General features: G+C 37.3%; 2 protein-coding genes across 2 annotated transcripts in view; one reads left to right on the top strand and one right to left on the bottom strand.

Annotated features, from left to right (window-relative positions):
* Nucleotides 1–5433, top strand: part of LOC107684654 (poly [ADP-ribose] polymerase 12-like) — a 9144-nt gene extending 3711 nt beyond the window's left edge. The window contains 8 exon segments of the mRNA XM_016480962.1: nt 1722–1983; nt 2116–2229; nt 3032–3083; nt 3085–3174; nt 3271–3358; nt 3624–3754; nt 4335–4486; nt 4592–5433. Coding sequence (XP_016336448.1) covers nt 1722–1983; nt 2116–2229; nt 3032–3083; nt 3085–3174; nt 3271–3358; nt 3624–3754; nt 4335–4486; nt 4592–4848 — 1146 coding nt within the window. The 3' untranslated portion in view covers nt 4849–5433.
* A 1162-nt stretch (nt 5434–6595) lies between these two features.
* Nucleotides 6596–18311, bottom strand: part of LOC107684653 (thromboxane-A synthase-like) — a 79156-nt gene continuing 67440 nt past the window's right edge. The window contains exons 11-14 of the mRNA XM_016480960.1: nt 10254–10342; nt 9901–10038; nt 7685–7847; nt 6596–7570 (exon numbers count right to left, since the gene is read on the bottom strand). Coding sequence (XP_016336446.1) covers nt 7478–7570; nt 7685–7847; nt 9901–10038; nt 10254–10342 — 483 coding nt within the window. The 3' untranslated portion in view covers nt 6596–7477. The remainder of the gene's footprint in view (nt 7571–7684; nt 7848–9900; nt 10039–10253; nt 10343–18311) is intronic.

Here is an 18311-nt window from a genome sequence, read left to right as displayed (position 1 = left end):
AATGGGTTTTCAGATAGCATTCATATTGAAAATCTATCATTCCATCACATCCCAGTTACCGATGCCACTGCAGAAATGCACTGTCAGCTGTGATTAATCAATTCTGTGATAGCAAGTGTCCAATAAGAGGAACAGTTACTGGGAAAAAAATAGTCGTATTCAGCTGGTCATGTGATCTCAATATGTAAATTAAAATGCTTTTATTAGGTTATTGATGTGATGTGAGTGCACATGATTTTAAACTTTTTGTATTCGTATCTTTATTTGCAAAATGTAACTTTATTATTAAGGGGGAAAAAAACATTTAGTGCACAATTAAATATTTGTATTAGCATGTTTTTCTGAAGTGGCCAGTATTGTATAGTGGCTTGTCTTGCCTTTTTAACACCATTTTCCACTCCTGTTGTGTTCTCCATGTTACAGTATTATTAAGAGCAGCACAGGGCACCAAGTAGTGGTTAACTTTATGTCAATGACATGTGGAGTGTCAGAAGTGCGTCGGCTGTCCACAGCGTCTTCTGTTACTAAACCCCCTCACTTCATTCTGACCACTGAATGGATCTGGTACTGGAGGAATGACAAAGGAGGTTGGACAGAGTATGGCAAAGGGGTCAGTGACACATTTTCAACATAATACCTCTCAGAAGCAATTCTAGAACCTGAGTTTGAAAAATCATCTGTGATGTTACATTTAACATGATGTAGAATAGCAATTATTTGTCGATATATTATACCAAAATCAGTTAGCTTTTAACTACATTTCTATTGTTACAGTTTCAGGAAGATTCTAAACTCGTGGCGTCAGTCACTTCAGAAGATCTTGAGAAACAGTACCTGGCTGACAATGAAAAGGAAATCTCATTCACTTCACAGAGCCATCAATACATCCTCAAATTTAAAGGTACTTAAGTGTTATTACTGTTAACAAAAACAAATTTTTTTCTTTCGTGAAATAGAAGATGAAAAACTGAAATGAACATTAGAAATGTTGCTTTTGCAACATTAAACAAAATAATTTAAGTTTTTTTTTAATTATTAAAATAAAAATAAATTGAAGCTAAATAGAAAAAAACAATGTCAAAAGCACATAATGGCGAATCATTTTCAGAGATGTGCCAGCAAAATCTGAAGTACAAAACTGAAAGAGACGTTAGAAGGAGACCACGTTTTGTTTCTGCCCAAGATGTCAAGAGCAAAATCAAGGGGTATGAGATACTGTACCATTTGTCCATTACATGCACACATATTAAACAGGATTTATTAGGTGTTCAGTGCACTTTAGTGTATTGTGTTTTAATTAGAAGTGAGTCTCCCAATGAAGCACACAGCGTCTTTACGACATGGCGGCGGCAACAACAATACTACAGCGAGAATAAAAGTTACGCCTTCTTTCTTTGCGTGAACATTTGGGCGGCATTATGCAAATATTCCCATAGAGTGACGTAGGTATGTGGGGGCGTGTTAGAACGAGGCGTTTTAGGTAGGTGTGGCTGACTCTTAACTTTTATAAAGAATATCTCTTTGGATTTGAGACTTTAGTCTTTGTAACTTTACAGATCTTCTTTATGCACCAAGAGCTTGTAACAGTCCAAAGAGAAATGAAAAATTGAAATCGCATCATATGACCCCTTTAATATAATAATCTTCTTATAGTGTGTAATGTAATTTGTACATTATACACAATGTGTGACTCCTGACGTTGTGATGTGTCTACTGTCTAGGTGTGCTCCCACTACAACAAGGGAAATGGCGAATACGGCAGCTGTAAATATAAGACATCCTGTACCAACCTGCACATCTGCCTGCACTTCCTGCAGGACGACTGTAAGTTTGGAGCAGCTTGCAAAAGGGCCCACTGCTTCGATGCAAATGCTCAGAAAATCCTGAACACCCGAGGACTCGGTCCAGAAAACATGCGAAAACTCCACAGGCTTTACAAGATCAAGTTACTGATTGCTTCAGCTTTCAAGAAGAGTGAGACAGGTGAATGAAAGAAAAAGAGGAACTGATTCAGTTTGTTTTGTAATTTAGCACGTTATTTTGCACTGAACAAAATAGCTGTAGATTACTGCTGTGCTTGTTTTGTTTTTCTCCTCCATGTCTCATTTCATTCAGTAGCTCTACCTGCAGTGAAAGGACGCACCAGACACAAATCAAGTAGCTCCGTCAGTGAAGCGGATCACAATGAAATCTGTCTCTTTTTCATACGCACTGGATGTAGTTTCAAAGGTGATGTCATTGAATAAGCACATATCCTTCATGCAAACTGCAAACAAGAGGTTCTCAACCTTGTGATTCATAGTAGAAAATACATTTATGGTGTATTTAAAAAAAAAGATATTAGTCAACAGTAACAAACTATGCTGTAAGCCTAATTTTATAGTTTTATAGTCTATATATAAATTATACAGGTTATTTTGTGCTTAAAATACATGAAATACACCAGTGCTTTAAAATATGGTGCAGCAGCACAGCAGGCAACCTGAGTTTGAAGGTCTTTTCCTGATTCTGTTCCCCTCTCTCTACTTACTTCCTGTCCTCCTCGCTCACTGTTCTGTCTAATGAAGGCAAATATTCCCCAAAAGTAATAACTTACCAAATATATCTGAAATGTACGCTGTAATGTGACCTGGATGGAAAAGTGAAGTCACAAGTGGTAAATATGAAGAAGTATCATTGAGAGCCCCAAAACAGCTGCTACCATTTTCAATGTAAAATATGTGACTTGAAATTAAATAAAATAAAACGTGCATTTATTTTACTTCAGCTAAAATTATTAGATAAAATAATGAATTTTTATTCAAATTAAAGTGAAAATATAAAATCTAATTCAAAATATGAATAAAACTACAATAGCATATCAATTGTACTAAAATAACACAGCTTAATTCTGTTACAGGAGGGCATGGAAGCACAATAACTATTGTATCTAAAAATGCGACCAGCAATGGTTGAGAACCCCTTTAAGTTAAGCAAGAAATATTTGTTTAAGTGTGTTTTCTTTACCATCCCATTATTTATGTTCCTCTAGACAAGTGTGCCCGTTTTCACCACCATCTACCCTATAAATGGCAGATATTACTGCCAGCAAAATCTGAAGTACAAAACTGAAAGAGACGTTAGAAGGAGACCACGTTTTGTTTCTGCCCAAGATGTCAAGAGCAAAATCAAGGGGTATGAGATACTGTACCATTTGTCCATTACATGCACACATATTAAACAGGATTTATTAGGTGTTCAGTGCACTTTAGTGTATTGTGTTTTAATTAGAAGTGAGTCTCCAGACAGCTCAGCATCTTCTTCTGTGGAAGTTCCACCTTACTGGGACAAAGGAGCTCTTGATAACTTCACCTACAAGGTACATATTCCAATGACACTGAGTACAGGGAGGTCAAGTAGTTATTAAGCACTTTGGAAATCAATTCTGTACTGTACTTAGGGTTATAGATGAAGATCAATACTTCTACTCTTACTGTTTAGCAGTTTATCCAAAGCGACTTACAGATGAGGAACATCACAAAGTTTATACGTTTGTTGGAAAGCATCAGGCACCAACAGTCATCTGTACCATAACAGTACTGAATTTCTGAAATGAAACCAGTTTGTTTCCTGACTCTCCTCAGACTGTTCCTCTACAAAGCTCTTCCAATGAATACCAAAGGGTGAGCTCAATGTTTAGTAGAACACTGCCCAGAAGCATCATTCACAGCCTTGAAAGAGTGCAGAATCTCTCTCTCTGGAGGGTCTTTCAGTGGTACGTTTGTTCATATTTCACTACTAGAAAAACAACAACAGCATGACTTTACTGGAAGAAAGTTTATTTGCACAAGGCCATTACATACAGTACTTCAGCTATACTATGTATCTTTTTGATCTTCAAACAAATGATGCTAGAGCTTTTGTCAGAACTAACTTGACTTTTCTGAGCCATTCTGGTGGGTGTATGAAGTCAGTTCTCCTCAAGATCACACAGATGTAGTTCAACACATTAACTATGTGTGATGAGAAAGTAAACAAATACTTAATCTGAAAAATATTTGTTGTGACATTATTATGAATGTAATAACATTTCATATGAATATTTATATTTAACTATAAATACATTATATAAAATGTATTTATTATGCAAACATATAAAATAATGTATTTTTTAATAGTAATATTTATAAGTCTGGTTTAAATACACTTAATACATAAATACACTTTGTATAATGTACAATGTACACTTATTAATAAATATTAAAATGTTTAGCAGATAATTATTAGTAGTATTTTCAATATGGTACACTCTATTTATCGAGCTGATTAATCCATTATACCATGTTTTTTCCTAGGCAAAAAGAACAGATGAATAAGAGAAATGGAGGGAGTGCAGTTGACCAGCGTTACCTTTTCCATGGTACAGATGAGTCTCTCATAGCAGCAATTTGTGAGCAAAACTTTGACTGGAGGATCTGTGGAAGTCACGGGACACTTTATGGGAAAGGTATTTACATATATGTATAACAGTAGCCTACAATCAAAGAGTTATTGAATGCTTTCCCAAACATTGGACATTTTTGAATGTGTTTATTTATTTTTTTGTTTACAGGCAGCTATTTTGCCAGAGATGCTTCATACTCTGACAGATATGCAAAATCCAGGAACGGCAAGACCAAGAAGATGTTCGTGGCACTGGTGCTGGTGGGAAACTTCACAAGGGGTAACAATACTTTAGTCCATCCTCCACAGAAACCCAACACTCAAAGCTTTTATGACAGCTGTGTTGACAATGAGACTAACCCAGCCATTTTTGTTGTGTTTGAGAAATTCCAGATCTATCCTGAGTACATTATTGAATACTCTTAATTTGTATAGTAAAGGTCTCCTTGTCTACATATTTCTTGAAAGTCCTGTTACACAGACGATTTATGTTAACATCACTGAACATAACCAAAATCTACAACTCTTGGGCATCTTCTAAGTAAAATTTGTAGGGATTACGTAATGGGTAACTGTGTTTTATCATAATTAATTTTACTAATAAATTCTCTGTGACACTCCACTGTGTAGTTAAAATGGTAAATACAAAATAGCAGGATTTTATGTAGAGGTCTTTATGTATTAACTGCAGTGATTGTATTTCCTTGTTGGCTATGGCACTGAAAAAAAAAGAGTTTTAAGAAATTCCTAATCAACTGTATAGCCAAAAGCTTACCACTAACTATCAATCAATAAATAATACATTTTATTGCACTAGATAAAAACACAGTATGAAAAGTAAATGATTTAGTTACAGTTGTATGAATACTGAGCATTACTCGTGCCCATTTAGATTTTTATGTAATTCATGTTGTTGAATGAGGTGGATGGAATTAAAGTACTGATACTGTTACAAACTATTATTTTCATTATTGTAAAAAAAGAAAATAAATTCTCAAATAAATAAACAGAAACAGGTGAGGTTGGATCAAGTCAATAGTGAGTTAAACTTCAACTTCAATTTTTTTTTTTTAAATGCATTTTATTTTTTACAATAATAATAATAATAGGATCAGTCGATAAAAAAAAATCAACAAAACAAAAATGGCTACTTCTCTCATGAATGTGCTAAGAAAAACTAGGGTGGATGTCTACACCTTCAATATCGGTCATTCTATTTTTCACAAAAAGTTATCATCTACGTTCAGACTCTGAGAACTTGAAATATAGTGTAAGAGTCGTATGGACCAGTTCTATGTTGCATAAAGACATCCACCTTCTGTGTTTGGGCTAAGTACATAAAAACAAAAGTTTCTGGGTGAACTATCCCTTTAAATACATATCAGTCTTTCAGCTGGTATTTGACTTGGAACTTTTGCTTACAGTTTTCACCCATCACATTCCTGGACCTTTGGGAAAAGGCTGATATGCAAAGTACAGCACAGCTATAAACAATACAGTTTGACAAACAACTAGGAATGATTTGCAGCACTTAATACCCAAAACAAAATCACAGATTAAGACACAGGCAAAAGGAAGCAGGACATTAACCAGGAAATCACAGATATTGTAAATTCTCTAGTCACTGTGACCTCTAGTGGTTAAACTGAGAAGTGAAGTCTTGGAAAACGGATCTTGTGACAAGACAAGGCTTTTCTGGCCAAGAAAGAACTGTCCCTTTTTTACAGTAAATTGGTTCTGTCAGGACCACTATCGTCAAAGATGATTGACAACTAGCATACAGTTTGGATTGGCGGTATGGTTCTGTTCTGGGCAAGAACTCCCTGCGCATCCATTCAGCCTAGCATGGATGAGAGCAGGGAGAGCAGCAATAACCCCCCAGGGTAAACAGAACCAACATAAACGTATTGCAGATATCGTTAAAGTTCAATAATGTTATGTACACATTTTAGAATTAGTCTGATTCAAAGGAGAATCAGAAGGCTGAATCCTGACTGACAGAGGAGGAGTTGGGGATGGAGGAGGGTAATTAGCAATTGATTATTATTATTGCAATTGAGCAATGTGAAAACTGCTGATAATACTGAGGGACCTTATATATGAATGCTTAGATAGGTGTCGTATTCCTATAGGTAGATGGGGATCAGCTGAGAGTCAGCTGATGCGAGCTTGACTAACGTGACCTGCCAGAACTAACGCTACGCTAGATTTTTATTTACCAAAACTAGCTCTCAAAGAGTTCTTCTGTTAATCAAACCTCTAAAAGCTCTGTGGTTTAAAGCTCCCGAAATCATAACATTTATACATTCCTTTGATGTGTGAATCTAAGATGCCTGATATCAAATTAAATGTGTAATTGAAGATAACTACATATATTCTGACTGATAAACCATTTATTAAGTAACACTTTTGATTTCAAATCATTTAGAGTTTATACAGTTCATACCCTGAGTAAACAATCACATTGCAGCACAATCTGTACACCCAAACCTTAAAAATCACATCATTCTGGAACTTCATTGCAGCTTAATGTAATATAAAATGTCAAATAACAGCATAATCATCAGAAGTTCAAATATCTTGCTGGCAATAAGGCAAGACGTGTCCAATCCCAATTCCTTCTATCAAATAATTTACATCTAAATCAAAACTGATTTTCTTCCATATAATTTGTTGTATTTACATTTAAGGGACTTACATTTCATTGGCTTTAGTAACAAAATGTGCATATGTGCTGTTAGTCATCTGGGTGGTTTCTTATAGTAATGATCACTCTTATGTTGCTGATCTGAGATGAGAAATATAAAGGCTGATAGTGTTCACTAGAATAATATCCACATTATGTACTGTGTGATGCATTGCTCTGTGTACATCTGTGCCTTAGTTGTATAGTGTTGAATTGCATTTAATTTAAATGAGTAGCACAGATGCATATGATTTAGTCATCAGGTGATTATTCTGGATTATTCCAGAATAAGAGTTTAGATTTCTAAATAATTTGATTAGAATTGATTAGAATCAGACTGTCCAGCTGACAACTAAAATCTATCCAGACTCAAAAATCCTCAAAATTCTCCCTCTTGGTGATTTTGACCAAAATACCATTCTTGGGTCCGAGGGTGGTTTGCGACTTCAACTCCAGAGGAACCTGTGTGACATAAACAGAATATATAGACCATATCTCAGGAAACCTTTACATATGTGGAAAACAGAATCTTCATGCATACTACAGCTGCAGTTTTTCAGTGTAACAATAACAAACCTCAGTGTCCTCGCAAGCCATCATGTCAAACCGTCTGAATATGTGAAGCAGAGCCATTTTAATCTCCAGCTGGGCCAATCTCATGCCCACACAGCTGCGTGGCCCCGCTCCAAACGGCAGATACACAAACGGGTGCCGGCTGGCCTTGGCTTCTGGAGTGAACCTGAGACAAATACAGAGTTCATTGTGAGCATATCACACAGGAGGCATGCAAACAAAATGGACAGAGATCTGTCTACAGCTTGTTAAAAAATATCTACAGAACATCCACAGAGTAGATTTGAAGATATTCTCTGAGATACACAGAATTCAAAAGTTCAAGGCCAGCATGATATTTTCAATGCTTTTGATAACATTATGCTCATCATCAAATAACATTTATTTAAAATGCATCCAAAAAAGTAATATTGTGAAATAATATTACAATTTAAAATAACTGTTTCCTATTTTAATATGTAATTTATTCCAAAGCTGAATTTTCAGCAGCCATTACTCCAGTCTTACATGATCCTTCAGAAATCATTCTAATAGGCTGATTTGCTGTATCACATACAGTATACACTGCTCAAAAAAATTAAAGGAACACGTTTAGGAACATCAGAGTATAGCATCAAGTCAATTAAACTCCTGGGATATTGATCTGGTCAGTTAAGTAGCAGAGGGGATTGTTAATCAGTTTCAGCTGCTTTGGTGTTAATGAAATTAACAACAGGAGCACTAGATGGGCAACAATGAGACGACCCCCAAAACAGGAATGGTTTTACAGGTGGAGGCCACTGACATTTTTTTCCCTACTCATCTTTTCTGACTGTTTTTCACTAGTTTTGCATTTGGCTAGGGTCAGTGTCACTACTGGTAGCATGAGGCGATACCTGGACCCTACAGAGGTTGCACAGGGAGTCCAACCCATTGTCAGAAGGCAAGAGCATGGAGGAGATTCCAGGAGACAGGCAGTTACTCTAGGAGAGCTGGACAGGGCCGTAGAAGGTCCTTAACCCATCAGCAGGACCATACTGGTCATATCCTGCTCCTTTGTGCAAGGAGGAACAGGATGAGCACTGCCAGAGCCCTACAAAATGACCTCCAGCAGGCCACTGGTGTGAATGTCTCTGACCAAACAATCAGAAACAGACTTCATGAGGGTGGCCTGAGGGTCCGACGTCCTCTAATGGGCCCTGTGCTCGCTGCCCGGCACCGTGGAGCTCGATTGGCATTTGCCATTGAACAAAAGAATTGGCAGGTCCACCACTGGTGCCCTGTGCTTTTCACAGATGAGAGCAGGTTCACCCTGAGCACATGTGACAGATGTGAAAGGGTCTGGAGAAGCCGTGGAGAACGTTATGCTGCCTGTAACATCGTTCAGCATGACCGGTTTGGTGGTGGGTCAGTGATGGTCTGGGGAGGCATATCCATGGAGGGACGTACAGACCTCTACAGGCTAGACAATGGAACCCTGACTGCCATTAGGTATCGGGATGAAACCCTTGGACCCACTGTCAGACCCTACGCTGGTGCAGTGGGTCCTGGGTTCCTCCTGGTGCACGACAATGCCCGGCCTCATGTGGCAAAAGTATGCAGGAAGTTCCTGGAGGATGAAGGAATTGATACCATTGAATGGCCCCCACGCTCGCCTGAACTAAATCCAATAGAAACCTCTGGGACATTATGTTTCGGTCCATCCGACACCGCCAGGTTGCACCTCAGACTGTCCAGGAGCTCAGTGATGCCCTGGTCCAGATCTGGGAGGAAATACCCCAGGACACCATCCGTCGTCTCATTAGGAGCATGCCCCGACATTGTCAGGCATGCATACAAGCACGTGGGGGCCATGCAAACTACTGAGTACCATTCTGAGTTGCTGCAATGAAATTTCAGCAAAATGGACTAGCCTGCTGCATCATTTTTTCATTTTGATTTTTGGGGTGTCTTTGAATTCAGCCCTCTGTAGGTTGATCATTTTCATTTCCATCAAACGATGTGGCATCCTTTCGTTCCTAACACATTACCCAGTCCATATCAGTATAGATATCCAGCATGATATTTTTCCCCATTGAGATCTGACGTGTTTTCAAAGTGTTCCTTTCATTTTTTTGAACAGTGTATATCACTGAATTTGACTAGCTCATAGAAAACTATTAACCATATGATAACCATACTAGAATCATGATCTACAGAAACTGTTCTGCTTTGAAAGACCTGACTGAAAGATAGTTTACCTCTCCGGGATGAATTTCTCAGGTTCGGTCCAGTGCTCTGGGTTATAGTGAAGGTAACCTGCAGGTATTTCCAGAGATGATCCTTTAGGCAGAAGCTGGCCGTTCACCACAGTGTCTTGATCAACATCCCGTGCAACCCTGTGATGAAATACACAAAACCCAAGATTCACTCTGGGGAAAAAGTGCAATGCAGTCTAACACCCAAAACCATTTTGCTTTATTTCTAATAGATGTGTTTCCAAGTAATTAAAGCGTAGAAATGTGTAAGAGCCGTAACAGTGTAATTAATATTCTTGCATGCTTGTGGTTCTTTGCATGTGATTGAACCGGTTATGAAGTAATAGCTGTCATACCTGAACGCTGGTGGGTAGAGTCTGAGAGTCTCGCATATAACCATTTCTAAATACTTCAGCTCTTGGACATTAGAGTAATCTGCAGTCTCCTAAAACAGAGAATCAAACATATTAAAATGACAACACCAATCCTCTACATTTACCATATACGGCCAGTAGGTGGCAGCACAGCAGCATTCATTTTTTTAGGTTTACAGCACAATCCATTAACATAAAATGGCTTTTAAAACATTGAAAAAAATCTAAACAAAGCCATTTTGTACTATATTTGTTTTATAGTTTTCTTTGTGATCAATATTTTTAATGTCTTAAGAGTATTCTAAAATAATGTGTATTATATACATACATATATACACAAAAAATCCTTTGTTTGAACTGAAATGGAAGCAGACGCAGCCCAGCAGGCAGTGCTAAGCAGTCTATCACTGCATGGCTCTGTGAAAATAGGGGTCAGGCATTGAGCACGCACCCGTACAGTTCTGCCCACATCCTCTGCCTCTGAGGCCCCAGACATGCAATGTGGGCATTATAAATGACTAGCTGCTCTCAAGTCACTGTTCCACCAAAAAGCATCCGTTGCACAGATGAGAGGGTGCAGCGGGGCGAGAAAAGGGGCAGATTCTGGCACGCTGGATACATCCTTTAGAGGCGCCCACCCCCCTATTGTCTGGCAACACTGTCAGCTCTCGTCGGGCGTCACTGTGGTTCCAGTGTAGAGTGACATGGCAGTGATGAAAAACTGTGAGGTGCAGCACTTTGTCTCGCTGCAGCAGACGAGGTGGTTTGGATGCTGTAGTATGTGATGTTCTTTGACAACAGGCTCACCGTGGACTGAGGTTTTCTTAGATTTAACACTGTAAAGACTTGTAAGGGTTGTTTCCCACAGAAGGTGTTTTTGTGTTCAAATGCACTGCTTTTAATTGTTTTTCTATGTAAACATGCACTAGACAAGTCTTTGACTGTTCTGTCACATCTCACGCATTCAAGAAGTTCAACTTTTAAAAAGTCGTCACAAGACCCTGTGCTCTTTTCCATTTGGCTGTGCTCACCCTCACGTTTTTTTAACCAATGAATGTGTCTTAAAGGGATAGTTCATACAAAAAATGAAAATCCTGTCATTAATTACTCATTCTCATGTTGTTCCAAACCCGTAAGTCCTTCGTTTATCTTGCGTCGTGGTACTGTCGTTAACGCACGTCAAAGTCTGATGTGGAAGAAAAGAAATTGTTGAATAAAGTTATTTTTGTTTTCATTGCGCATAAAAAGTATTCTCGTAGCTTCATAAAATTAAGGTTGAACCCCTGTCACATGGACTATTTTAACGATGACCTTACTACCTTTCTGGGCCTTGAACGTGTCAGTTGCACTGATGTCTATGCAGGGTCAGAAAGCTCTTGGATTTCATCAAAAATATCTTATTTTGTGTTGAAGATGAACGAAGGTCTTATGGGTTTGGAATGACATGAGGGTGAGTAATTAATGACAATTTTCATTATAGAGTGAACTATAATCCCTTTAAGGTGCGGCCATATTTACAGACAGTTGCGTCAAAATTTTGTGAGAAAAAATCCGATAATTTCACATTCGCACAATCAAAAGTTTCATGTAAGGCTGAAAATGTTAACTGAAACGGAAGCTTATGTTTGAGCTGGTTACAAGAAAAAAGTGTGTCCACATTTAAAGTTACGGCAAAATTTCACAAACTAAATCCAATCATTTCATATCTGCATGATCAGGAATTTTGCGTGAAGCTGGGAAAGCTCCAGATGCAGATTTCGCTTGTGTTCGAGTTGGTCACGCGACAATAGTGTTATATTATTATTATATAATTTTGCTATTATAATCTCAAGATATGGCTAAGGTACGTCCCTCCTTAAATGTACATTAATGGGATTGTTTTGTTCAGTAACGTAATAGCAATTTCTCTGTAAGAAGCTGCATGATTTAAGGTATCAGTTATGTCCGTAGCACAAACTGGAAGTTATGATGATTGTAAACAACAGTAATAATGACGTATGCCTTCACAAGGACTACTAACAATTGACTTAACTATGGTGACCATGGAGAATTTTTGTAAGAAAACCAGCACTGCATATCTAACATATTTTACTCCATCTCTGCCCAAAACTACAATGCGATCAATATTTACCTTTCTATGCCATTTGTTTCAGTATAAAAAATGGCACGGCTCTGTGTTATTTCAATGATTTCTTTGAGAGAATGTGAACTATTCACTGTATCGCAGCAGAATGGACAGACCCTCTGTTTATTCTGACTCGCAGCCTTAAGTATGACTAAATTTAACTCCGCTGAATGCACACTGATGCCTCTAAAATCACAAAGCAAGGTCAGACGGCCCTGTAGACAGGCTAGCCAATTTTTCATGTCTCGGTTGAGTCTCTTTTTTTCATTCTTTTTTATGCTTTCATCAAACAAACAAACAAAAGCCCAGTGCAAAAATGGATGTCTATGATAGATTGTGCACAATGTTGCTATAATGCATGTGTGATACCTTCCTGTGTGAGCCTGAATGCTGCTTTATTAACAACTGATCAGAGACTGCAGGCAATTTTGGGCCTGAAGTGGTCAAAGTAGAGCTCAGTTGAACCCAGTACAAATGAAAGAATATGTCCGACAAGGTCAAATCGGTCCGCTTTCATCTTGCGAGCATATATTTCTGGTTTAATAAGTGCCCTAAATCTTGTTTGTGGACCAACACTTGGCTAAGCTAATGTAATAAGATCACCCATCATAAAGCTCATGGTGAAGAAACAAGGCATTCTAGAACTAAAATATGGCAAAAGCAACTTCAAACCTTGTCTAAATATGTTTGCAGTCCCCTCGCCCTCAAACACGTTGATTATTGGCCCTCTTTAGAGTTCAAGACGTGCTTCAGATGTTACCGTGTTTCTAAATTCACAACAGACGTGCTCTGAATTTAATTGCATATTTGCTTGTTCTCATATGGCGACAACAAACACGTTCCGCTATGCAAGTAACCTAATGTATTCTCATTAAGTATATAAAAAAAAATCACTTAAAAAGTAACAGAACATATCATTAAAATCCAAAGGACCGTACCGTTGGAATTAATAAAACAAGAAACGCGGTCTCCGCGGAAATGCTTTGACCTAAAAATACTCAAACGTTTCCTTCAAATTCATTTGAAGAGAGACAAAAAAAAAGCCTTGCCATGTTCAAAGGAGCACCCTGCTAAAACAACTCATTTCCCTGCATATTTCTGTGCCCCTTGGTATTAATATCAGCCTCTTTTCAGCAAATGAGATTCATTTCTCTTGCGTGAGTGTGTGTGTGAAGTGTTCGCAGGTCTTGGAGCACAAGCAGCTTGCCTATTCACGTCTGCCCGTCTCTCTTATTTATGCTTCTGCCTTCATTCACGTCATAGAGGAGACAGGCAATCAATCAGTTCTTGAATTGTATACATTTAACCTCCTGTTTAACGATAGCTGCCCATGATATGCGTGCATTCGTATGTGATGGGAATTTTTTGCATGACCGGATGAGAATATATAGTGGACGATACATCAATGGTCATTTAAATGGTTTTGCTTCAGAATGCAGATTTCACATTGGATGTCCAATGGCAACCCAGTTACAAAATCTTAAAAGAATGAAATGTTAAAGTCCTTAAAAACCATCATATCATATTAACATGAAAAATTACAATATTTATTGTCAAAATATTGTGCAGCACGGCTGTTTTTAACGCTGATAATAAAAAGAAATGTTTCTCGTGCATCAAAACATCATGTTAGAATGATTTCTGAAGGATCATGTGACACTGAAGACTGCCGAAAATGTAACTTTGCCATCACACGAATAAAATACATTTTAAAATATTTTCAAATGAAAAACCGTTTTTTAAATTGTAATATTTCTATATTTTTTCAAAAATAACTGCAGCCTTGGTGAGCATAAGGGACTTCTTTTAAATCCATAAAAATAAAGTATTACCAACCCCAAGCTTCTCAACTGTGTCATATATCTTAGTTATATTCTATCGTTATTTCAAGAATTTTTCAGATATTTTTTTAGATATTTTATCCTTGCTGTGCATGGCCTTTTCAAATCCACAAGTTGAAAGCTTCTTATTTACATTACTGTATATCTCTTTTCCATTTTAGGCCCTTTGTAATTGTAGTCCTTCGGTTCTATGGGAAAATGCAGGTTGAATAGTGCCTACGTGTTGGGAACGGCTAATGTGGCTTCTTATCTCACCCATCCCTCAAGGTTTCCACAGAAAGAGCTATTTATGGTTATTGATAGTGATGGAGGCATGCGTGTTCAGACAGGAGATGCTCAAGGGTGCTGTTAATTGCATAAACACAATGAGTCTCATCTTGCAATGTCTTCTGATAGTGTGGAACAGGTGCAGATAGGCTGGAAAACCTATCGCGTTTCTAAAACCACAGATATGCATCCTATCAGTGAATCTCAATGACACATTAAAAACCAAAAAAGAACAGCAGCATTATAAAACATACTGAATCATAATCTTCATTCAGAGTCTGAGTAGGGCTTTTAATTTTCTGGCTTCCTCAAAGAGATTAATTCATTTCATAGCAATATATTTAACAAAAATAGTGCTTCTCCATTCAACAAAATTAACAAGTTTTTGGCAGTTTCATATTGTAAATGGTAAAACTTGTGACTCAACACCTCTGGTTTCTTTCAAGCCCGGAAATCAGCCCCCTGCAGTGACTATTTCCTTGGCCAAATGGTTAATTAGGGAAGCTAATTGCAGGGAGTGTCACAGGCATTGATTGTGCTCTTATCAACTGGAGACAGCCTATGTCAGAAGACTGTGGGCTGGCTGTATGAATGATACAGTCCTGGCCAATGCCTGAACTGCAGAATGAAGGACAAACAATGGGCAAACTAATTAAAAATGCCTAATTAAAATCACCTGAGCAGAAAATCAATACTTTGTCATGGACAAAGAGAGAATTTGTCCCAGCTCCAAACACAAGGCCTCTGCAGGCATGGAAAAATCTGAAAATTAAACAATTTCTGAGTGAAACTGAAGATTCACAATAGACTTTATATTTTGGGAACTGAATGGATCATGAGAAGTGAAGTGCTTCATATCAGCATGGAGCCAGACCTAAATGTGAGTTGTATGTGGAGAACTGCTCTCCTTCTTAAACACCACCGTCACCAAATTTTGAGGAGGCTGTTTAACCAGAATGTGGAGACTGAAAGTCCAGTTCATCCTTGAGAACATCTCAACGTATCCCAAAGGTAAAGCCGTCTTTGCTTAATATACAACAGATAGTTTTGGACACAGAATTTCAATTGTGAGGTTCACAACAAATTGCACTATATATGCAGTTAAGTTTAATACAGCTTTATTTTTTTTCTGTACAGAATATGTCCTGTCTAATTTTATTTATTCTGAACAAAAATAATGACCACTATACATTTTTACCATCATTTACAGAAGACAAGTTTTTTAATTGTTTTCCAGTCTTTGCCACTATCTTTTAAAACACTAGGTTTTACCCATTTGTGAGCGAGTTTTTAATCCTTTAAAATATAATAAAATCTAGTATGATCACATTTTCTTGTATATATCTTAACACGTATGGGTCAGAATAGCCTATATTGTTTCATTTTTACATAAATATCTGTTATGCCGAATGATAATGGAACATTATTTCACAAATATTTGGACTTTATTTTCACAAAATGTATTTAAGACATTAAAGTAGACACTTTATTTGCATTTAATATGCTTTCTATGCAGAGCTGGGTAGATTACTTGAAAATTGTAATCCGCTACTGATTCCAAATTACATGACAAAAAATGTAGTTTGTAATGTACATTTTAGGTAATATAATCAGACTACTTTAATGATTTCTGAAGGATCATGTGACACTGAAGACTGCTGAAAATGTAACTTTGCCATCACACGAATAAATACATTTTAAAACATTTTCAAATGAAAAACCGTTTTTTAAACTGTAATAATATTTCTATATTTTTTCAAAAATAACTGCAGCCTTGGTGAGCATAAGGGACTTCTTTTAAATCCATACAAATAAAGTATTACCAACCCCAAGCTTCTCAACTGTGTCATATATCTTAGTTATATCTAGTTTGTAATGTACATTTTAGGTAATATAATCAGACTACTTTTGGATTACTTTTAGATTACTTTTGACCCAACTCATTTATCATATTCATTTAAATATAGGATAATATTGTATTACTGTATTGATATAAGAATTCAAAGAAAAATAAAAAGTATTACATTTTTTGTAATAAATGTAACGTTACGTTCTTTGAGAGTTCGATGAAAAGCTAGTAATTAAATCATAGAAATATAAAATTAAAAATAAATATATTAAAAATAAACAATTTTAAAATAACAACAATCAAAATTAAACACTTACTAAAAAATCTATTTGTTTACCTGCACATATAAACACACATAATGCTGCCACATAAATTACAGCTCCATGGTTTTCGGGTTTTTGATGCAGTTTGGAGAAGAAAATTTGGTCCCACTTTATATTAAGTGGCCTTAACTACTATGTACTTACAATGAAATTAATAATTTAGAACAATGCACTTATTGTGCACATACATGTTTTTACATTGTACTTATATTAGAAAAATATCTGCATGTAATTACATCTGTGATTAATTTACATTTATAATTACACTGTTGACCCATCCCTTACACCTTAACCCACCCTTAAACCTACCCTTACCACCAAACCTGTCCCTAACCTTACCCACATCTCACCTCAATAGCAGCAAAAGTGTTTTGCAATACAATATGAACACAATAAGTACATTGTACTTATTTTTGATGCAAGTACAGTAGTTCAGGCCACTTAATATAAAGTGGGCCCGAAAATGTATCTTAGAGCTTCTGCAACACAGTGGTGGGGAAACAAACAACAACAATAAAGCCACAGCAGATGGACCTAAATCTACAAAAACCAAAACCCAAATGAAACACATTTTTGCAATAACACTGGCACTGTGGTCTGTGACTCTTGCATCTGATTGGTTCCATGTACACTTCCTTTAATAATGCAACAGTTCAAATGGTTTGAACTGTTCCAGCCCAATGTTTAGAGAAGCGTCGGGAGAATCCAGACTGAAAATATCCAATCTATAGGAGGGAATGCTGGGTAGTGATTGGGCTCCATCAAGCCTGCACCCCAGCCCCCGGCCCCATTACGCTCCCCTTCACTGCTGCCCATTCGGCTAGGCCGTGAACCCGCCGTGCGTCTCACCCATGTGCCTGATGCTCATTATGTTCTTCACATGGCCCTGCCGTGTGTGTCTGTGATAGAGCTATTACGGCCCGGCGCGGCCTTCGGGATTTAACACCCCCCACCCCACCGCAGACCTGGACACCTTTTATTCAATTTGACTCAATGTGCAGGAAAATACAGCCGTAATGGACAATCAAATGACAGGTCATGAGGCTCCCTGCCGCAAAAGCAATTATGAGGGGTTTTTGCCATCATGATTCTGCCAGGGAGTGCAGCTAAAATGCTCATTACGCTGGATGCAAATCCACACGCTTTCGGTCACCTTTGCCTCTGCCAGACAGGAATGCCTACCTTCACTTATTATGCAAGCATTGCAGTCTATTAAATTATTCCACGTTTCTCCGAGAGTACAGATTGTACCTCCATGGTTATTGAGGGTGATGTTGAGGACAGGTCATGATGGTTGACTAGTCGTGAAACAACCAACTATTTATTTTTTATACATTGAATTGTTATTTTTTTTTGCTACATTCATTTGTATTAAATGGTTCTGATTTTTTTTTTCAACATGCATTCAAATATTTATTCATGTTTATTTCGTGCTGCAAATATTAAAGGAAAATATTGATTCGCAAGCCGCTTGAACTGAGGCAAATATAGTTATCTCACTACAAATTTAAGAGCGTAAAAATATTTATTGTTTGTAGTATTTTATCATAAAGTTGACAGAAGGCTGAGACGTGTTTTTTTTTTTAAAGTAACAAAGCTTATTGCGTTTATTGGGTGGCTTGCGTGCTACAAATG

This window comes from Sinocyclocheilus anshuiensis, unplaced genomic scaffold, assembly GCF_001515605.1.
Source record: "Sinocyclocheilus anshuiensis isolate Anshui unplaced genomic scaffold, SAMN03320099.WGS_v1.1 scaffold93, whole genome shotgun sequence".
NCBI lineage: Eukaryota > Metazoa > Chordata > Actinopteri > Cypriniformes > Cyprinidae > Sinocyclocheilus > Sinocyclocheilus anshuiensis.
This window is presented reverse-complemented; position numbering and strand designations above follow the sequence as displayed.